Source organism: Aquila chrysaetos, chromosome 11 (genome assembly GCF_900496995.4).
Source record: "Aquila chrysaetos chrysaetos chromosome 11, bAquChr1.4, whole genome shotgun sequence".
In the NCBI taxonomy this organism is placed as follows: Eukaryota; Metazoa; Chordata; class Aves; order Accipitriformes; family Accipitridae; genus Aquila; species Aquila chrysaetos.
In genome coordinates this window covers 9,987,268-10,009,343 of record NC_044014.1, presented here as the reverse complement: position 1 = coordinate 10,009,343, position 22,076 = coordinate 9,987,268, and the positions used below count along the sequence as shown (strand labels likewise).

The window sequence follows — 22,076 nt, the reverse complement described above, 5'->3', positions numbered from 1 at the left end:
AGAGGGTCACGCTTTGGTCCAGCAGACGACAAGCAGCAAAGCAAGGTCCATGGGAACAGGAGGGAATGGTTTGCCAAGCAGCAGGTCCGCGCTGGTGTGTGGCCTTTAGTCAGGGTTAAATAAACAGCGTGTAAATAAATAAATAATTTTCTCCCAGGTTGTGACCTTGTAAATCAAGTCTAAGCCTGGAAGGGGTTTTTATGGTCCAGCTGGAACAGCAGAGCAGTCTTAGCAGAATAAATATATATAGGGGAAAAAAAATAACTGCGCCTTCCCATTGCTCCCAGACTGCTGTGGGGAATATTTGATGCTGCTGTAAGACATGCTGATGATTAAGAAAAAGGAGAGAGGGGACATCGCTCTCGTTTGCCCAACAGCTGTTTCGCATTATTTTAAGAGGTTTAAAAGAGGAGTAAAACAGTTAAATGCACCCAAGAGTAATCCTCCAGCTTTGGAGCCGAATAGAGGGCTGAGCAAGTAAATGAAAATCCAGCCCAACTAGTTCCTAGCAGCAGCTTTCATGGAAGTGGATAGGAGCTGGGCAGTGATTTGCTCGGAGTCTGTTATCTGGGCATTACGGCCCCGGGATGCTTCGTGTACTTTATTGCTCATCACCAAATAACAGTACTAAGACCTAGAGCAGTCCCTAGATTTAGTATGGTTTGACCAGACTGGGTAAAAGGCACTGGCTGCATTTTAAAAAGTCCGGAGAGACCTGTCCGATGCAACAGAGGAAAGCCAGAAACGGGAGCCGGGACTTCCACCTCCCAGCCCTGCAGTGCCTTGGTCCGGCAGGGCCAGGGAAGCCGGAGCGAAGAGGGCTGGCGATGGGGAGATGCTGGGACAAGCCACAGCCGCGGTCCCTGCACAGAGCTGGTAGCATCATCCCTTAAGCCAGAAGGTTTTACGTGGGGTCCCGGCCAGGCGGTCTCTGGGGGTGCCCGGGCTGGGGCAGGAGACACCGGTGACGGGGGGCTGCAAGTGTGGGGCTTGTCCCTGATGGGGATGTCCCATGGGAGGCTGTCCATTGCTTTCCAACGGAGAATGCTGCCGACAGTGCCGGGTTTTGGTATTTTACGCTTTCCGGGTGTAAAGAGGGGGAGCACCTGCTCCAGCAGCTCGCACGGCTGTGCCTGGCAGCGGAGGCGTGCGGGGCATCTCTCGCATGAGTTGCGTCCCCCCGGCTTTTACACCATCTTCCAAACGCTGCGGATTCAAAGCCCACCTGCCTTTGGGCCTGCCGGGGGCGGGGGGTGACGCAGCCTGGCTTCGGCCCGGGGTCCCAGTCAATATTTGGGCTACAAACCTGCCTTTTCCCAAGCCCCATCCTGGACCCTGTTACACCTGCCGACCACCTCCCCGTCGCCCCCAAGCCCCCTCCCGCCCAAGCATCGGAGGGTACACCGAGACACCGGCAGCCGCTGCGGGCAGGAACCCCCCCCCCCGCGCACACACACGCACCCCCCCCTCCCCGGGCCACCCACCCTGCCTACGGCAGGGTGGGTGGCCCGGGGAGGGGGGGGTGCGTGTGTGTGTGCGGGATTTGGGGGGGGTCTCCGCTGCTCGGCACGGCGCAGGCAGCCGCGGAGGCAGCGCGCTGCCGCCGGCGGGGCGCGGGCAGGGCGGGGCGGCTCGGCTGGGCTCCTCCCCCCCGCGCCCCTCCCCCGGGCGCCGATTGGCGGCGGGCGGGCTGTGACGCGCGGAGGGGCGGGGCGGGCCGGCGGAGCGGCGCGGCGCGGCGCGGGGCCATGCGGCAGCCCCGGGGCGGCGGCGGCGGCGGCGGCGGCGGCGGAGCCGCTTCTCCTGCCCGCGGTGCGGCGGCCGGAGCGCCCCGCGTAGCCATGGGCGATGGGTGGCTGCCGGGCGAGTGCGGCCCCCAGAACCGCTCCGTCGGCGTCGGGGTGACGGCGGCGGCGGGCGGGAGCAGGCAGCCGTCCGCCGCCGCCGCCGCCGCCGCCGCCGAGCTGCTGTCGCAGCGGTGGGCCGTGGGTATGAGCCTGCTGATGGTTCTGGTGGTGCTGCTGATCGTGGCCGGTAACGTGCTGGTGATCGCGGCCATCGGGCGCACGCAGCGGCTGCAGACCCTCACCAACCTCTTCATCACCTCGCTGGCCTGCGCCGACCTGGTGATGGGGCTGCTGGTGGTGCCCTTCGGGGCCACGCTGGTGGTGCGGGGCACCTGGCTCTGGGGATCCTTCCTCTGCGAGTGCTGGACCTCCCTGGACGTGCTCTGCGTGACGGCCAGCATCGAGACCTTGTGCGTCATCGCCATCGACCGCTACCTGGCCATCACCTCGCCTTTCCGCTACCAGAGCCTCATGACCAAGGGCCGGGCCAAGGGCATCATCTGCACCGTCTGGGCCATCTCCGCCCTGGTCTCCTTCTTGCCCATCATGATGCACTGGTGGCGGGACGAGGACCCCCAGGCGCTGGAGTGCTACCAGGACCCGGGCTGCTGCGACTTCGTCACCAACAGGGCTTACGCCATCGCCTCGTCCATCATTTCCTTCTACATCCCCCTCCTCATCATGATCTTCGTGTACCTCCGGGTGTACCGGGAGGCCAAGGAGCAGATCAGGAAGATCGATAGGTGCGAGGGCCGATTCTACGGCAGCCACGAGCAGCCGCAGCCGCCCCCGCCCCCTCACCCTCACCACCAGCCCATCCTCGGCAACGGCCGAGCCAGCAAGCGGAAGACCTCCCGCATCATGGCCATGAAGGAGCAGAAAGCCCTCAAGACTTTGGGCATCATCATGGGGGTGTTCACCCTCTGCTGGCTCCCGTTCTTCCTGGTGAACATCGTCAACGTCTTCAACAGGGACCTGGTGCCGGACTGGCTCTTCGTTTTCTTCAACTGGCTGGGCTACGCCAACTCCGCTTTCAACCCCATCATCTACTGCCGCAGCCCTGACTTTCGTAAGGCCTTCAAGAGGCTGCTCTGCTGCCCGCGGAAAGCCGACCGGCGGCTGCACGCCGGCGGGGGGGAGCTGGCCCGCCTGCCCGGGGGCTTCGTCAGCACCGTTGGGTCCCCCGAGCGCAGCCTGGGAGGGACCTGGTCCGACTGCAACGGGGGCACGCGGGGCGGCAGCGAGTCCAGCCTGGAGGAGAGAAATAGCAAAACGTCCGATTCGGAGTCCAAGGTATAGGGGGGAGGCGTGGGGGGCCACGTCGGGCCCGGGGCAGCGGGAGAGGCAGGCAGGGAGGCACCCGGGAGCGGAGAAATCCCCGGCAGCTGCCTGGTGGCAAAGCTAATGGCAAGCCAAACTCATCCCTGTCTTAGCGGGGAGAGTGCGGCCGTTTACTTAGGAATAAAACCAGGTGAACTCGCGTACGACATACCTCATCCGAAACTACAGCAAACAGGAAACCCGCTGACCGGAGAACAAAGAAAATAAACAGCCCGTCCCAAAGATAGCCAGCTTATGTTTAGGAGAAGTGCTTTCGGAAGGGGCTGTGGTTCACTCGGGTGAGTTGTCCCAGGACCGTGCCGGTGGTTGAACCTGACCGTGGAGGTGCCGGCTCTTGGTCGCCGAGTTTGGCCGCGGCAGGGGGTCCCAGCCGCCCCCCGCCTCCTCCGGGGCTGTCGGACACCCCAGGTTTCACTCCCTCACCCGCAGCACCGGGCGGTTTTTGGGGAGGCGCAGGGTCCGTGCTGCAGGTGCTCCAGGCGGAGAGTACGGACCCGCGGGCAAGATGAGTTTTAAGCTCGGAGTAGCTGCGCTCCCCTCTTCCGCAGAGTAGCGATGGAGAGAAATAATGAGTAATGAATGAGGAGCACAGGTATATTTCGAAAGGGGGTAAAAAAAAAAAAAACCCAGTCCACGCTCTTGTGCTTTTTCCCTCTGCATCAGCAAGCAGTGAGTTATTGTGCTTATCTCCTTCGGCCAGACAATAGCAGTCAGGCTGAGAAACTTCTACCTCAAACTGTGCATATTGTACAGGGGAATAAACAGGCCATGTTTATATTAAACAGCATATTTACATACCACTAATAGTATTTTATGAACAGGGGGGTGGGTGGCGAGGAGCCTTCTGAAGCTTGTTCATTGTAATTATGGATGAACGGGGAGGGGGGGGAAATCCTGGCAACAACAAAAATTTACTGCACATTTTTTTTGAAAATGGCGACAAAGCCGTTTTTTGCACAGTGTTAAGAGTCGTAATGTTATTTGAAGATGTTACTTGCACACACGTACACACACGCAAATTAAAAATGAAAGGGAGGTTTGAATAACGCTGACCCTGAAACTGATTTCTGGTTTTGTCTGATCTGTTACAGTTTGATTGAGAGAGTGACTTTTTCTATATTAGTTTATGAAGGTACTGTAAATATATCCATATTATAAATTAAAATATCTTAAGAGACTTTATTATTTTTATTTTTATTTCCAAATGCCCACGTGAATCTGCTGTTATTTTAGCACTTGTGTGTCATTTCCATTTTCCTCTCTGTGTGTGTTTTATAACATATTTATACTCTGGTGCAATTTACTACTGTGTAAGTAATTGGTCTATGTGCAATAAATACCATTGCAGCACAAGCAAGCGTGTCTCTATAGGTTTCGAAACAATACCTACCTATAATGGGAAGAACAGCAATTGTTTTTCTCCAAAGATGGCTCAGATTACCAATACAACTCTATCTAATGGCTTTTCCTGACACAGTATTGTAAAAAACGTGTTTGAAACCCAATAAGGTTGTGTTCCTGTTGCACCGAGGTCTGCTGACTTCCCTTAAAATTAATGGCTAAAGACAAGGTGTTTCCACTCTGATAATGAATACACTCATTTTCTGTAACTGTTCCTTTCTAGAATATATTCTTTTTTGTTGTTGTTGTTGTTAGGAGTACGCAGCTGGGAGTCAGGAGACCAGAATATTTAAGATTACAGAGGATGTTTAATTTGAAAGCTAAAAATGGGCTCGAGTAGAAAGAAATCTCCATATGCGGGACACGCTACCCCACAAGTAAGCCCACCTCGTGCTGGTGGTGGGCCCGATCCTGCCCGAGCGAGGTGGGTGGTGTGCGCTGAGCGGGACCGGGTCCCGGTGCTGAGCGTGGAGGTCGGGGGAGACCCCCTGCCCGAAAAGCAGCCGGAGGAGGCTCGTGCCCTGTAAGGGGAGATGGCAGCCAGGCAGTCGGTCACAGGACTCCAGACTTCGGTTCCCTCTTGCTGTAAGAAAGGAGTTAACCCCTGAGGGAATGGCTGGGGCATAACTGGAGCAGGATCGGACTCCGGGACAGGCTTAAATGCCGCTGAAACCTTTTCTGTGTCACTGGGTGAAATAAAACTACCTAGTTTGTAGATCACAAAGCTAATGGTCATGTGCAGTGTGGCTTCAGTGTGCTGCTGACAGTCACATAGTCCTTGGGGGCCAGATTATGATAACTGACTGTTATATTGTGGACTGATCCAAGTAAGGAGGTACTGTGAACAGAAGGGCTGCAGGTTTGCGTCCCTGGTCCAAAAGATTGCCTTCCTTTATTGCTTTATGAAGGTACGCTGTATCCTTGTGGTTTCATGAAGTTTTTCATTACTGCAGTGAATGCATGGCAGATAGAGCAACAAGAAGGCAGTGCAGAATGAAAGTGAAGCTGTTTTTAGCTTTATGAAACTCAAAAGTATAGTTAAAGTAGAAATCAGCTCCCAGGAAGAGCACTTCCCAAAGCGAGTTCTTTAGGGTGGTGGCCAACGGTTTGTTTTGGAAACCATTTGTTCTTTTTTTTTGTTTTAAAAATTAAGGAATTTGTCCTTTGCCATTTCTAATGATGTATTTTCAGGGAGGGAAAAAAAAAAAACCAAACAAGTTACAGTTTTTATGCAAGGACAAAATGAAGGGACCAGGGAAGTAAATAATACTTTTCCATTGATGCTACTGGGGTTCGGTGTGAGCTGCAGTTAATGGTGTCTCCCTCAATAATAGTGAAATGGGCTTCTTAAAATGCCGGGGTGACATCAGAACAGGTGCTAAGTGAAGTAGGCTCTGCCACCAAGTGATTTTTTTTTTTTTTTAATCTGTTTTCATCTGCGATTCTACCAAAGACAGCAGGACCAAAAGGGTGCACAGGATGGCACTGTCTGATGCCAGCAACTGCGGTGAGACGTTGGCTGCGCATGTCGGGATCGGGATGGGATGGGGAGGCAGCAGTGCCCTCCTCCTGTGCATTGGGGATCGCATAAATCAGTTCACATACTTAATTTTAACCATCCAAACGCTCGTGTCCTTAGATTTTGAAAAGTGATGAAAGCTTTGGCTCAACAGGGTCTGACTTTGGTGGGAAATTTTTGGCCAGAACCGGCTCGGCTTTTGCCAAATAGCTGTGCTGGGTCATGCTTCCCCTAGACAAGTGTGATGGCTTTGAGAAGGTGAAAGGTAGGATGAGTGTTGCCCATCGGCCTCCGTAGGGCCTGCTGTGTGAGCAAAGTGGTCAGGATTTGTCTGCCGTTGAATTTTAGCCAGTCGAGGACCTGCTGGAAGAGTCAAGGCGGGCACGTTGAGTCCCTTCGTAGACAGCTAAGATAATCCACCTGGCAGCGTGGATGGCGGATGCCGGTCCGTCTTGCGCGGTGTAAAAGGACGGTGGCACAGTGGCGGTGCGGACGGAGCAGGACATATGGCACGCACGTGTGCGAGGAACGGGAGGCTGCTGGCGAGCAGTCTGCCGTGGATCACGCTCAGAACAGGCTGTTCTCCGCGGAGAAGAAGGATACTCTGAAAAGTGTTACAGGGCAGCTGAAATACTCCGGAGGCAGTGAGTCAAACACTCACGATGAATATTTTTTTCTGACGAAAACCAGACATGGATTAGCAATTGGAGCTGCAGGTCAGAAAGTATAGGTGGTAGGCATGCGGCTGCACACGTACGTGGGCAGGAAAGTAACAGCAAAGAGCCGCAGGCCTGCAGCGAAGGGAGACACAGGTAAAACAGAAATCCACTCAGAGAAAAACGTCCCGTGTCTGCCAGGACCAAAATTATTTGGCGAGGGTGCCTGAGACTTCCACATGCAAGACGCCTGATTCTCAAAGGCGCCGGCTGCACGCTAAGCAGTGTTTGCTCAGCACTTCTGAAAAGAAGGCTGCATCTCTCCGCGTGCTTAAATGGGAATATATTGGGCGGAAAGCCTGGCTTCAGTTTTCCCTGTGTTCAGGAAAGTTAAGGATGTTTCAGACGCACAGCGGGCTGTCGAAGTGGCTGCAGAAGGACCTCCGCACCGGTGAGAGCTGCACAAAACCGCTCCTGAAAATCCACTGCGCTTTGAGGCCGTGACCCTCGGCATCAACTGACTGTAGCTCCAAGCGGTAACTGGTGAACAAATTAAACTATGTGCAAAAAACGTGGCTTAAAATTGTGAACTGCGCCCATGGCGCACACAGCATTTGACAGCATCAGCCGGGTGTTTGTGATACAGCACGCACCGGTTCTTCTGCAAACGCTGCTTTCCCTTTTGGGTGTGCACGTGTTTTCAAGTATGAGGACAACTTCTTTATCAGCTTCCCCCCCCCCTCCAAACCCTATCTGAAGTCGGTTTTATTAATAACTTTTAAGTGGCTATTTTGCAAACCTTCCTTATGCTGCACACTTTCCTAATTTATTGTAATTTCCCGTCCGTTGGAGTGCACTTACTTCCTTTATGTAATACATCAGCTGCAGGGCTGGAAATTGTGTAGCTATGAACTGAAAGAGCAGACTTTCTTGAGGCCAAACGCGGTCAGGCATCATTGCCACTGGGAGCAGAATTTGACCTGATAATCTAATCTTATACGAGAGACTATCTCCAGAAAAGTATTGTTACCAGCAGTAAATGACCTCTGCTAATGAAGCTGGAGCAATTAGTCCTATTCAAAGCTGTCAAGAAAACGTTAACTGCTAAACAACAGTTAACATGGGATAGCTCAAATAATGAGTGTTTTGTTTGCTGGTGTGTGTTAGGTGATGTGTTGGGAAATAATTATCCTTTGACTAGCAGCCAGCTTTGTACTAATCAGAAAGGAGAAGTCATGTTCTCTTTGAAGGATTATACCTAAAAATAGTTCTGTTACCGCCACATCAACAAGCGAAATGAAGCAAATTCACGGAGATGTACACACCTTCTTAACATTTCACTTTTCGTCCTAAAAACTCATTGTTCAGCTGGAACTTTCTGTTTGATCGTGTCAAAAGCACTAATGTGATCTCCTCCAATAGCGCTAAGCACACTCCCCCCAAGGAGCATTATCCTATGCACCACTGACTTGCTTTCAGAGCCTGCCAAGTTCCCAAACACCCCAGGAGGAAGTAAGGAGTCTTTCTCATTATATAAACAACCGCATATAATGTAAGATCAACAATATTCGTGATAATCGTCTCACAGAAGAAATCGATACGCTTTTTGTTTGAGATGTTTGTACGCCTGCCCATCCGTGAGGAGCAGCCGTGGTAACAGCAGGTGATTTATTTGTGCAATTCAGTTACTTCAGGCTGTCAAACTGTGCTTGAAAAAGTGACCGAGATGGGAAAAGGGTAAAAAAAGGTGATGCTGGCAAGCAAACCCGGGATTATCATTGCGAACAGCAAAAACTGGGGCATCTTTGGCCGTGCTATAGGTGGTGCCTCTTACCGGTAAAGTCTATTTTATTTGGTTTGGATAGGGATGCACCAGGCAGATGCACTGTAGAAACACGGGTTAAGAAGTGTGAGAGGTAAGACGCTTTCCATACAGGACCGTGCCACCAAGGGACGGGCAGCTGAAACATGCCCCAAAGATCCCTAAAAGTTTTTCTTACTCTTTTTGGCTAACAGCAGCAGACTAAAGCACACCCGAGCAGCTTCTCAGGCGGCGTAAAGCCGCGCAGCTCCATGGCTCCCGGGACACATACCTCCCTCTTAGCATCACCCCCTCCCCTCTGCGGGGCTCCGGTTGGACCTGGAGCCTCCCGCATCCCGCCGCCGCCGTCCCCCTGCGCGGTGCCGAGCAGGAGGTGCCCCGTGGCACCCCGGGGTGCAGGTGTGCCCGCGCTGCCGCGGCTGTGCCGGGCGTGCTGGTGCAAGCTGCCGGCCGCACCGCTCCCCTGAGTCATTGCTCCGTCCGGCAAACGCCAGCGACAGAATCGAGCCCGCCGTGCTGGAAATGCAAGAGCGTTTGGGTTTGTTACGTAAACTGGCGATCGGCTTCCCGGTTCGTGAAAACTGGCAGCTTGGTACGCACGTTCGCTTCGCAAACTGCCGTTTTTGTCTTCCTGCCCACTCGGCTCCCACGTTTTTTGTGGCGGTCTTTGCTCGCTCGTCCTCAGCACCCAGCAGCACGAGTTTTTCAGCTGTGCCCCGGCAGCAGTCTGCATGCAGACGTGAACGGTACCAGATGCCGGGCAGTGTCTGGGTTTGGTCATACCTATTCCTTCCCGGACTGATGCTCAGAGTTATTAATACCAGCTGCACCAAAGTGCAAAAGTGCCAGACAAATAGGAAATGAGTCCTGACCTCCAGGTCCGCAACCTGAAGGAGGAAACAGAAGTTTACCCAGACTTTTGCCATTGCCATGGTTAGCAGCACATCTCAGACGTAATGGTGTGCCTTTCCCCTCTGATCCTGTGTAATGCACTGAATCCTGTTGTCCTTAATGAGATTAAATGAGGATTTTCTACTAGTTCAGTGCTCCAGCCATTAGCCGCTGTTGTGCGTCTCTAGGCAGTGATGTACCTTTGCATGCCTGGCCCAGTGTCTCTCTAAAGCCATGATAGACTTCTTCCTAGCAAAATTGTTTTGATAATTGGTCTTAAGCTGGTTGGCTCAGTGCTTTGAAAGGCAGATTTAAGTGTATACACCGAAGAGGCAATCAGACCCACTGAAGAGCTCAAAATCTCAGCAGCTGCTAGGTGTATAAATATTTCAGCTACCAACAAGTCATTCTGCAGGGCCAGGCGAGTGCTGCAGCCCCCTCAGAGCCTGTCACCTGCCCTCCCTCAAAGTGGGACTGCAGAATACCCTGCCACTGCAAGGAAAAATTGCAGGGACGGCGCAATAGCTCACGACAAAAGATTTGCCAGGTGGTAACATTTAAACAGTGCTTTGTGGCCAAAATTTCAAGAGCGCTTGTTAAGAAGAAGGAATTGAGAGAAGCCCCTGGCAGGATTTCCTAGCCGGGAAGGGAGAACAATGTTCTGGGTTAAATTTTCTACGTACGGATGAAGAGCCCCTCATTGACTGGTCCAGTGAGAGTCAGAGATGCCACCAGCACCCTGTGCAAGCCACGGTGGTGGACAAGCGCCGTCTGCCCCAGTCACCCCTGGGGACAGCTCACGGTGCCCCCAGCCGCCCTCCCTCTGCTCCCATTTGGGTGTATAACGTGCCCCCCTCTCACCTGCCCGAGCATCAGAGGGGACCCCAGAGGTGTCCTGCGGCACAAAGATGTGTGCCAGCCTGTGTCCCCCCCATGGGGCTTGCCGACCCACCGTCATTGTGCTGCGGAGGGAGGAGCGCTTCCTCTTGGACTGGAGCAGGTAAACTGGGAGACGTCCCTCAAAGCTCCCATTGTTTAACAGCTCGCCCGCTCGCAGAGCCCGCCTTCGGCGAGGGATTTTTTGTTTGTTTGTTTGTCTGTCCTTCCCCTAAACACTCGCTTGGGAGCCATCAAATAAAATCTCAATTAGCTGGCTTACGACACGAAGCGTGGTGTGGGATGCGTTCCCTGGCACGGAGCTACCCTTACTGGGGTACGGCGGCGGAGGGGAGGGGGAGGCAGGAGGGGCCACGGGGGGACCTGTTGCTCAACCCCCCCCGCCCCGACTAAAGCAGCGCTGGTACCCTTTCCATCACCAGACTAGGACAGCCACAAGACCAGTGCACCCAGGCTGCGCCTGAAATCCCGGATCCTGACACAGGAGCATCCGATCTGCTCGCAAACCAGCTCACCTCAAATACTGGGGCTTTTCGAAGCTTTTATGTAATTCTCGGTGCAAGGCAGCTGCTGCTGCACTAATTGCCAGTAACAACTGGTATTGTAACACCGCTCTAAACCACCTCCAGAGCATCCACGGGAGAGGTTTTGTTCCTGTTTCACTGCCAGGTGGTTCCCAGCTGGCTGGCAATGGGGTGAACGCATGTCTGTGGTTCTCAGCATCAGCCCATCCAAGCCAGGGCTGGTGCTGGCACTCTGCCCTCCATAGCATGTCCCGCTGCCCGGACTGGCTCTCCTGCCTGCACAACCGGTGGGCAATGGGCTCCCCTGGCTAAAAACCAGCCCTTCCAGAAAAGGTTTGTTTCAGCTGATTCACGCAGGTTGCATGAACACAGGTAATGGCACGAGGGGCATGGGAACGTGCAGAGTGACAGGGCTGAGATCATGTTTTGGTTGCAGCCCCGATTTGGATCCATCACTGTGATCACAAACCTCACGTCTGGCGGTGATGCCGCAGAAGCTGAGACCCGGACCAGCACCCTCTGGCCTGTCATTTTGCCTGACCTGCATTGGAAAAGCGAGACTCACCACCTAAACCTTCCCTCCCTTCAGGGGCCACACTGAATATTATGTTCAGAAGCTTAATGACTAAGCCATTAAGCTTCTCATTGCATGTGAAAAGTGAAAAAAAATTTAGTTTTGCACAAATATTCATGCAATAGAAGAAAACATGATTTAAGTCTAATTATCCACTGGGTAACTATACCACAGTGAAGAGTATGGGACAGACTCCTCAACTTCTGGCAGAGATCTGGACCAAGGGAGGTGAAAGAGCAAGTCAGGTGCCAGGTGCCAGCACTAAGCTGTCCCCAAGTGCAAGAGGGTGACATGGCAACGAGCCACGGGCAGTGGAAAAATAATCCCCCAGGAAGAGCAGCTCTGTTTGCAAAATGTCTTTGTGTGCATCCCAACGCTGATGGGCACAATTGAGCTGTTAGTGATTTGTGAGTAATCCCCATCGTGCGTGTCTTCTGGTGGATGGTGTTTAACCGCTTTTATTCCTGCGCACTTCGCTTATGTGGAAGCAAGGAATGCAGTGATAAAAAGGCTGGAATAATTTCAGTGCTGGATAGTTTCCATTAATATATTTCTCGTTATATAACACTGCCATCAGCGTACAAAATGTGCTAAGGTGCCTTTTAGGAAGGTGGAACATTTCTACATGGCCATAATTAAGAAAGTTGTGTTGTAGAGCGAGCTGGGCTTTGATCAGATACCTTTTAATTGCACTGGATGTGCTTGGGCTTTTGCATGGTATGGATTTCTTTGCTTTTACGTTACAAGGCACCTCATAAATTAAACGGTTGATGTTGTCAAACGCATGCCATTAGCACTCTGAACAGATAATCCCTTCGGTGGCCTCATCGCAGTCTATCGCAGGGCCTGTCTCCAGATAAGGGCCTGGAAGAAGAACAATGCTTCTCCGAGCTCCCAGGGACCTCCACTCTTCGGTTCTGCGCTTCAGAAGAGAAAAATTATCATTATCTGCATGGCTCAAGCTCCCTTTGAAATGCGGTTATTTTTTACTCATACACTCCAAGTATTTTTTACATGATATCAGTGAGAAACTTGAAACCCCCTTTGAGAAGAGAAAGATTTCCTGCAGCCCTACTACTAAAGAAAATGGATAGATCAAGTAGTAAAGTTCAATGACTTACTTAGCATTAAATAAGAAAGAGAATAATGAATTGGATTTTGTGTGCCTGTTTTTCCTCTGCAGGGAACAGTCAGGCTAATGGATTTTCATTGCCTTCTGCTTCTGTTCATCAATCTAGGTGAGTTCAAAACACTGCTGCCTTTTTGCGCTCTCCCTTCCCTGCTCACTTGTCACAACTTCAAGTATTTGGAGCTTAGCAAACACATCGGTTTACTACCATCAACGCCATCCTGACCGGTGAGGAGAACACGTGGGGTTAACCCCCTTCATCCAAGGATGACTTGTGGCCTGCCGTGTGGACATTGTGTTTTATGCTAGGTAGCTGCAAGAAGGCAATTCCTTACTTAGGGTGGACACTAGTTTCCTACTATTATGAGCTCAGGCTTTAACGTCCTTCAAGAGAGACATTATTTCCCCACTGGGTTCACCAAAACCTGGTTGGGTCTCCAAACTCCTCCTTTGTTTACGGGCTTTGCCGAGCGCGCCGTAGGGAATTTTATTGGGGAAGGAAGGGAGGTGGTGTAGGAGGAAACTATTACAAAGCTATATAACATAAACAACTTTCTCATGTAAACTCCAAACACCGCTTGGCAAGGAAGAGGTTAAAGCTAGGGGGTGGATGGGGGGACTCATTAGGGCAAAGTTATAAATAGCAAGTCGGGAAGCCTGGGGAGGGACACGGGGGAAGGGGAAGCGATGAGTTGACCCTAGGTGGGGTGGGCTCCCTGGGCTTGCTGAAAGCCCTCTGCTGCTCTGCCCGTGGGGTTAGGACCTGGGTCCTCCCTGAGGCATCCCAAAGCAGGGGGATGCTCAGATGGAAACCCTGCATAACTGACTGGGAGCCATATTTCTTCAAAGGTGAACCTGAAAGGTGTTCGGGTCACCTCAAGACTTTCTGCAGAGCCAGAAATTGCTGCTGCTCCTGCCCCAAACCTTCCTGCCCCAAACCTTTGCTGGGCCCGCCAGCGCCTGCCCAGCGCTGGGGAGCTGCTCTCTGCCTGCTCGGATGGTCGGAGCAGGATTTCCGTTTTCCTACCAGCCTTGGTGCTTCAGGCTTTCTGGTCTGTTTTTTTGTCCAAATGGGAAACGCATGATGAGAAACTGTTTAAACAACTTATGGTACAAGGAAACTCGCTGGAGTAAAGTACAACATTATAATTTATTTCCAAGGAAATGATGCACTCTCCAAAAGCACTCCACTCAAGCACTGTGATTTAAAGTTGCAGGATAATAGCTGGCCATCTTCAGTGCTGCCTGCAGCCCTCATCTAGGTCTGAGCGTGGTGCACGAGGAGGGCAGGAGTCTGCCAAGATCGTCTGTGCTGCTGTCTGGACTTGCCACCGGCAACCATTCATCAGCAGGTTATTGCAGATCTTTGCACACAGTGAGATGCTCGATGTAGGTATAAATCTGCTGGTGATGAGGCGCCAGGCAATGTTATATAAACTCTGTGCCAACGGATATGTTAAGATATACACAAATGTTAACAAGGGCGTTTCCTTAACAATGTTTTAAACCACCCATAGCAGCTATGTGGACCCAGAGGACAAAGTGCAGAGAGTGACCAAGCGAGGGACCATCTCCCCTAGCCCCCAGGCTGTGAGTAAGGTTGGTACCCAGGCACAGTTGAATGCCTGAGGTTTCGGGGGGGGGGTCAGGCTGTTAGAGCTGTCCTGACTGCGGGTTTGCTTCCATGGGTGGGTCTGGACAGCCTGGTGCTGGCGAAGGAAAGCCCAGGAGCCACCGAAGCCCCAGAGGAATTCTCTTGTTCTATTTCCAGCCCTGCTTTTTAAGATAGGCCTTCAGATCAGATGCATTTCTGAAGCTTATCTGTGTGAATATTTGACTGGTTATCCAAACAGAACAAAAACCTTCAAACCTTCTGAGGTCCATCCATCAAAAGCCTTATCTCCCCATGTCACCGTTCAGCTTCTGGCCGCTGCCACTGGGAGCCTCCCACCGTCCGGGGCTTGGCTCTGCCCACCAGCTTCCCATCTCCCCTCTCCGGGCGGCTTCGTGGCGTTATCCACGGTCACCTCCTTGGCTCCCTGCCGCTTCAGTGATGGCCCCTGCATTGCATGCAGGAGCGGCAGGCCCGGGCTGCTGCGTGGTCTACAGCCAGCCAGCATCCCAACGGGCTGCATTTGCGCTGCCGTATCGCAGCCCGTATCGTCTCCATCCCACACACGTGTAGTCATCTGGGCTATGGCCACAGCCACGACCAGAGCAGAGCACACTGACTCTGCTTGGCCCCAAGAAAGGAGAACATTTGTCTTTTTTTTAGGGGATATTAATGAAGCCTGGGTAAAGAATGCAGTCTCCTCTATCTGAGGTTCAAAGACTGAAATATCCAAGGAGAATATTTCTGATCCCTTCTCTGATAAAAAGGAGGTTTTGTAAGAGGCCCCCTAAATCCCAGCTGTTGGGTCGGGGAGGAGGGGGTGTCAGCCCTCACCACCCGTAAGCCACTGGTCTCCTCTGGCAGAGGCATCCTCACCGCTGCAGTGGGGCTGCTTGAGATCTCAGATAGCACCCCTAAAAACCCAGGTGGGCTCTGCCCTTTGGTAGCCGAGCACAGCACGTGAGCCACTGGATGCACTGGGAACACGGGAAGCGCACAGCAGAGGCACCAGCATCAGCAGCCCCGTGGAGGTTCCTGGCTGGGTAAAACAGCTGCACAGTTAGTCTTATGCCCAATTTATACAATATGTTATTCAGCCTTGTCAGAAGAGCCTTTGCAGGCTTGGTATCGGGGGCCACAGGACATTTCTTGCTTTGAAGCTGAGCTGGCACAAGAAGTCGTCTGCAGTCCTGCTGTCCTGTCAAAGCCGTGGCCAAAAACAACAGGGCGAAGACTTTGGAAAGAGCCACCCATCCACAGCGTAAACGAGTTTAAATGGGGACCTGGCTGGCTCAGTGCTTGAGAACAGCTTTTAAGCGCATCAGAGGTTGAAATCCTGTGCACAACGGCGGGGATCAGAGGTCTCTGCTGCTTGGTACCGCCTAGTCTTGGCCCCGATCTAGACAAGCTTCAGCATCGGGGTGGGCTTTTCCAATGGAGACTGTTTTCCTATGGTCCTTTTCACAGGAGACTCTGACCCGTGGCCTGTTGTTCCTCTCCTCCCTGTGGTTTTAATTTTTTTCTCTGTTTTGGTAGTCAGAAGGGTAAAACTAATTCCCATCTCATATCTAACAATTAATTTGACTCAATAGCGAGAGGATAAATGTACTTTTTATACTGTGGTGTATGATAAGCTATTTATAAATATCATATCACTTCTGGGTCATCTTTAGGGTTTAAAATAAAGTTTTAATTTAAACATAATTTTCCAGTGTTGACAGATATGATAAATACATTTTTGTTCCAATAAAACCTAATTTCGACAATGTTTTGCAAAAATCGTTATGAGCTGAGGATTATCCCCCTGATTTTTTTCACTTTGTTTGTCTCCATGCTCCAGTATTTATTTTAATGTTACATTCCATTATAGAAAAAACCATCTGTGACTGCAGTAATTCGTTCACCAAGGCCTCTGCTTAAGGAATGAGAGGATGCTCTTGAGAAGAATGATGGAGAGAGGCGTTACCTCGTGTCACAGAGGCCTTGGGGAAGTCGCAGCACCTCTCTGCACCATTAAGGGACACTGTGCCTTCCTTGCAGCTCCAAGGCGGACTAAAAGTTAGCACCACTGGGAGATACCCTGCCTCGAAGGGGCTCAGGACACTTGTTCTGGTGCTGGCACAATGGGAGCAAAGGGGCTTGGTGGGATCCGGAGCTCCCAGGCCTCCGTGACACCGCTGCAGCGCGATGACAGCAGTACGTTAGCGTTGCTTCAGGGAATCACGTTTGTCCAACGGCCCAGGACCAGAGGGGCCTTTCCCCGGGCTCCAGTGGCACACGGGACTTCTTTTACACTCAGACTCCCCTACTTAAATCATTCCCCCAGGTGTGAAGATGGTGGCCACCTCCTCCCCTCCGGAGCATCCCTCCTCTCTTCCAAAGGCTCCTTTTCAGGCTTCCAGACCGGTGGCAGAACCAGCCCTCAGGGCTCTGCTGCAAAGCCTGGTGGCAACTTCACGGCAATTGAGCTAACCTTGATATTCAAGGTGATCCCAAAAGAAAGCCAAGAGGGCACAGTGGGACAGATTTCGAGTCTGGAAGGTGAGATCAAACAGAAGCCCTCCATCTACAAGAGGGCTGCATTCCTGTTGCCTGAGCTAACCATCCATTGATGAGCTGAGTCCCTCCAAAATTTCTCTGGGCTTTCTCTGGTTTTCCTGTTTTCCCGTGTAAACAGCTCTGAGGAAGATCTCTTTTTCTGCAATCAAACATTTTCATTCTGCAGTAAAATAGCTCTTACATCAACTACCATTGTATTGTGGATGCAAACGCAGCACAACAGAGCCCTTACATGTTGTGAGGTGAGTGGGTCAAATCCTGGGCTTGAACAACAAAAGTACAAGGAATGATGAGCAGGAAAAACAACTTGTTTTAAAGTGATTTAAGGCTGCTGTCTATCTTCTGAGCCCCACAGCTTACAGCCCATACTTCTCACGCTTCATCCCTGTTAGACAGTCAAACAAGAGATGATGCTATTTGGAGAGCAAGTCTGTGCTGGAGACATGCAAACACCGACGCTTGTATCCACAAGGACTGGCCTCCATCTGCGAGGAGCTCCCAGCTGCTGTGCTTAAAATACCTGGGAAAGGGGCATGCAGAAGGGGAGAGAGATCTCTTTCTGGTGGGTTGCCATGTCGCTCAGGCTGCTTTCACGGTGATACCTAGAGGACATCGTCCGGCACAACCAGTTGTGATAATCCTTTCAGTGGAAACAGGTGCTGGAGGATAATCCTGCTGTTTTTCTTGGTTATGGTTCTCTTCAGTCACTAAGACTGAGCAAACAGGATTATCACAGCAGCGATTCAGGAGGTGAAGTTACTGGTGCTGTGTGTCCGTGGCTCTGTGGACATTTGTTCCCCAGGCAGATGCCGGCTTTGCCGAGCAGCCTGCCCCGGTGAGGGCAGCGGGTGAGCCGTCGGCACCGAAGGGATTCGCTGGCCGGCTCCCGTGGTCCTCGCTCAGATCTGTGCCGTGCCCCTCGGGGACGAGAGCCGCATCCCAGATGCAAAGCCCGTGCTCTCTACAGCCCTTCTGGAAAAATGCCTCCCCCAGCCCACGCGTTGTGAGTGGGATGGAGACGCCCCGGTCTTGCGGCAGCTAGCGGCATCGCCCCAAAACCTGGCCTGGGCCAAGGCACTGGCGGGGAAGGCTTGAGGCACTGCAGACCCCCCCGGGTTTTACTGTGACCTAGCCCTTCCCTGTGACACTTCAGAGCGAGTCTGCCCCTGTGTAAGCGCTGGCTCATGCCTCCAGCAGACTTTAATGTATCGTCAGGTTTTGTTTTAAATCCCCGGAGTGCTGCACGCATCCGTCTCCTCTCAGTCCTCCTCCACTGCTCTCGGAGACCAGCGTGGGCCCTGGTGACCCTCCTTGCTATGCAAAGTCAGTGCCTCTCTGATCCTGTTCTACCACCTTTTGCTTCTGCTGATAACAGCCCTTGACACCCCTCCCGGCCCCGGGCAATTCCCTTCACCACCAGGGAAGGAGGATGACACGTAAACTTCATGGCACCAGCCCTTACGCAGTGTCTATGCACAGACGTCTGCTCCCCTTTACTGGTTTGCTTCAGGACTTAGCTGACACCCAATTTCAGTAACAGCAAAGCAATTGAGCTTGGCTTCATGGTTTTGTGGCAATCTTGGCCCAAAGCCGTTTTAAATAACAAATTGCAAAATAAGCATACGTGTACAGAGACAAATACCAAACTGTAGGAATAGGAACTAGAGATGTGCAGCTCAGGAAGGGTTGTTAAAGCTCCAGCTTGTAGCAGTGCTGATAAGGCAGTTTCCAAGAAGTCGCCCAGCCCTTAAATTCTAGAAACTCTCTCTTCCCAGGTCAATAACCTTTTAGGGACTGAATCCTGGTGTCATCCTACAGCCAAACACGGTCCAGGCAGGACCTTCTGCAAGTGATATGAGGGAACGGAGAACCTGTGTTGCTAAGAAGGGGTCCAGAAACTTTCTGGCGTAGAAAACAAAAACGCACAGTGAAAAGCACATTTGGTAATCCTGGTAGTTTGGGAAAGCACAAGAAACTGTGCTTTTGACTTCATTCTTCTTTGGCCAAGTCTCCTCCTTGCTTGAGAGGGGATCGAGGTGCCCTTAGCCGAGCTGCTGCTCTGCCCTTCCCGCGCTGCGCCGGCAGCAAGCTGCGGTGCTGCAAGGCTTGGACTCCCTCCAAAGTCTCCCCTCTTCCCTGGGAGCGATCCATCAGCCCCGGGAACAGGGGTCTGCACCCAGGCTGCTCCAACACCAGCTCACCTGCAGCTCCACTCCCTGCTTTTGACCAGCCTTAACTTCAGACCTGAACAGAGGCTCTTTGGAGAGATTTTCCATATCATCCTGCAGCTCCGTTAGCAAAAACGTTCAATGCGGCTCTAGCGAGAGCACCAAGATGGGGCTGATTAGACTCACGCAGTTGTTTGGCTCCCTCATTTCATGGGGATTTTTAAAAATATCTTATGCAGGTGCAGGAGTTGACATAACAGAGCATGCACCGTGTTAGAGTCCGTCCAGCTTGTGTGTAAACACCGCTAGTTCCTTTTTAAAACTCTTAGGAGCTGTTTCATAAACACAAAATATTTTGCTTAATTTCCAAATCATGTGCCATTTCCTTAGCAGGCCCGGTGGCCGTGGAGGAGCCACCCATGCAGACGCCGGCTGCAGCCCTGCGTCCTGCAGAACAGTCCCTGGTCCCTGCCAGAGCTGGCAGCAGAGCCAGGCAGAGGCTACCACCTGCTGGACCCTTCTCATTGACTTCTTGCTCTGAACCTCCCCATCATGCCATTGACTGACAGCACTGACCGCTTTCTGGGCAACCGCAGAAATGCTGTGTGCTGAGCATCGTGGCGCAAACACCTCTCGCTAGCTCTTCATCGATAACAGAGCTGTTGAGATGAAAGCCGCGTAAACAGTGAGGATGCTGGATGAGTAGCTTTGTGGGCGTGACATGTTTGTTGCTCATTTGGGGTGTGATGTGTGTTTTACAGAGTCTGGGTGTGCTCTTTTCCTTGCTGGCCTTCAAGAACAGGGGCACCTTTCTGAGCTGAGGCAAATTGCCAGGGTTTTGCTGAATTGGGGAACCTGACATTTCCCCATCAAAACTTGCTCCTACCAGAAAAAGAAATTGGTCTTCCAACAGTCCTTAAGAAGTGGGAATAAAATTCATGCATAGTGGATGGGCAGCTGCCCGACTTTGTGTGGGATCCCACACTTGCATGGGGGGTCTTGGGGGTCTTCATGGGAAGCACTCTTAGAGCATGAACCCAGCTCTGCTGTGCAATTGTGCATCATCGTGCAGGCACCATTCCCGAGCAGCCAAGTCGGGTCCACAGGGCTGCTGCTTTTGTGAGGGTGCAGGACCTGGCCGGTGTAATCCAGGCAGCCCAGGGTCATGTTTGTTCCACTCAAGGAGCTCAGCCAAATGAGTCCCGTAGCTCACCCTGACTCCTGCAGCCTTGAGATAAAGGGACTTGGCACTTGCTTTGGATGGGCAAACTTTGGGGAACTTGCAGGGTTGAACACCCACTGCTGCCGACATGTCCGGGGGGCTTGCGGTGCTGCAGCATGTGTATTTCTGGGGCAGAGACTTTGTTTTTGCACCAAGCACACTGAATGCTGTTGGCGTAGTTTCCTCATCTAGGCTTTTTTTGATTGACCTGCTCTACTGAGCTGCCCTGAGCTTCGGCAGGTCATGCTAGCTCGCACCTACAACGTGTCAGGCTTTGGCTGCCCAGTTAGCCAGGCTCCGGGAAGGTCACTGGAAGGACTCCAGTGGCCTCAAATAGGAGTTGACTCATGCCCCATGAGATCAAAACAAAATGTCTCTGCATATGAAAAAATATTATGGAAACTGTATCATTCATGCACAAAAGCCGCACTTCAAACTTTATCATATAAAATACATAATATTGTAAATAGAAAGAAAAATTGCATGAGGCCTGGTGCGCATTAAAATTGTTGGCATGTGAAAACGTCCTTTCCCATAAACACAGCTATTTTCTGGGGTCTGGTACACAAGTAGGCATGCAAAGCTAGAAAACTTGGACCTTTTCTGCACTCCTTCAAAGCACTCATTTTCCGTAGCAGTAATTCATTTCTAGGGTCATCCCTTGTCTTGACAAGAGCGGCCCAGAGCAAATGCTTACAATAGGGTCATCAATATGAGGCGGTGTGACAGGTATGCTTCAGGACCTCCTAAATACAGCAGCAGCACCAGAGAGTGCTGCCTGGGGGCAGAGAGAGGTGCTGAGAGCACCCCGTGGGCAGGCTGCAGCGCTTGGCTCGCTTAGGTCTTTGTGGGACGTCTGACTCCGTGGTCAAATCCTGCCCCACTGATGCTGGCCAGGATTTGACCGTGATGCTCAGCAATGCAGAGTCTCTGCAATTCCCACAGGTGCCATCTGCGGCTTGATCGTATTCCAGCAATAGCTGATTGCCATGGCCCAGGGAGCAGGATTTAGCATATCACCTTGAGCAAAAGAGCAGAGGATGCCTCGGCATGCACGGCAAATGCAACTCTAAGGGGAAAAAATGAATTAGTGTGGGTATTAACCAACAATTTGTCATATAGCCTCTCAAGCCAGCTTCTGATGCTGTGAAGTGTGCAGTGAAAAGCGACGGACACCTGCGCATCTCCTCTGGCTCCTGCAAAGTTCTTCGGCGCTGGGAGCAGGTGAAGACCACCAAGGCTGTTTGCCGCTCAGCAGATGGGAGAAGCCGTGATGAACGCTTCAGCTGCTGACTGCAAGTGGCTCTTTCCTCTGACCATGGGGCCGTGGGGCAAACCGTAGCTCAGCCTTTCCCTCTGTGCTGTGCTTCCCTCCTCGGGCAGGAGCATCAGGAGCTGGCTGCGGGCGCTGCAGAAGCGCCGTCTGTCTCCCTGTAGGCTGGACCTGAAGCATGTTCCCTTTATCACTCTGCTGTGCCTCACCACCACCGCCCTGTGACACCTCTGTGGCCAAGGGCTCCCACCGCACGCCCTCCGGCAGCCGGGCCCGAATGAGAACACGTTCAAGCTTCAAGTGAAATAACCCACCTTGTCCACTACTGCAATCAAATTACCCTTTTTTTCCCCAAAACACGTGCAGTTCGGGACAGCCGGTCACACCGGCCCATCAGTGATCCGCGTGCTTACAGAGCGCAGGAGCTGTGAGACGGCTGATGGGCTCTCGCGCTCTCGTGCTCTCCTGCCCCAGTATTATGGGTTGGCTGTGGAATATGGCTCAGCTAACTGGGCTATACTGGTTTCCTGCTGGAGTGTGTTCCCCTAACTGACATCAGGAGACATCCAGCTGCAATGACTAAGCTCCTCTTGCATTCCAGAAATCCGACAAATAAATGTTTCTCGAAAATACACTAGTGT

At 52.2% G+C, this 22,076-nt stretch overlaps 1 protein-coding gene across 6 annotated transcripts; it reads left to right on the top strand.

Annotated features, from left to right (window-relative positions):
- The first annotated feature begins 1,782 nt into the window (after positions 1–1,782).
- On the top strand, positions 1,783–22,067 carry ADRB1 (adrenoceptor beta 1). 6 transcript variants are annotated; one of them, XM_041127395.1, is made up of 4 exons: positions 1,785–3,140; positions 12,656–12,710; positions 14,122–14,200; positions 16,084–16,630. In XM_041127395.1, exons 1-3 carry the CDS (start codon positions 1,842–1,844, stop codon positions 14,154–14,156), a joined length of 1,389 nt encoding a protein of 462 aa, XP_040983329.1. In that variant the 5' UTR covers positions 1,785–1,841; the 3' UTR covers positions 14,157–14,200; positions 16,084–16,630. The 6 variants fall into 6 exon arrangements, with proteins under 6 accessions (XP_029886790.1, XP_040983326.1, XP_029886792.1 ...); XM_041127394.1 differs by having other exon boundaries at positions 14,119–14,200; XM_030030930.2 differs by lacking the exon at positions 14,122–14,200 and having other exon boundaries at positions 1,783–3,140; positions 16,540–19,309.
- Positions 22,068–22,076: the final 9 nt, after the last annotated feature.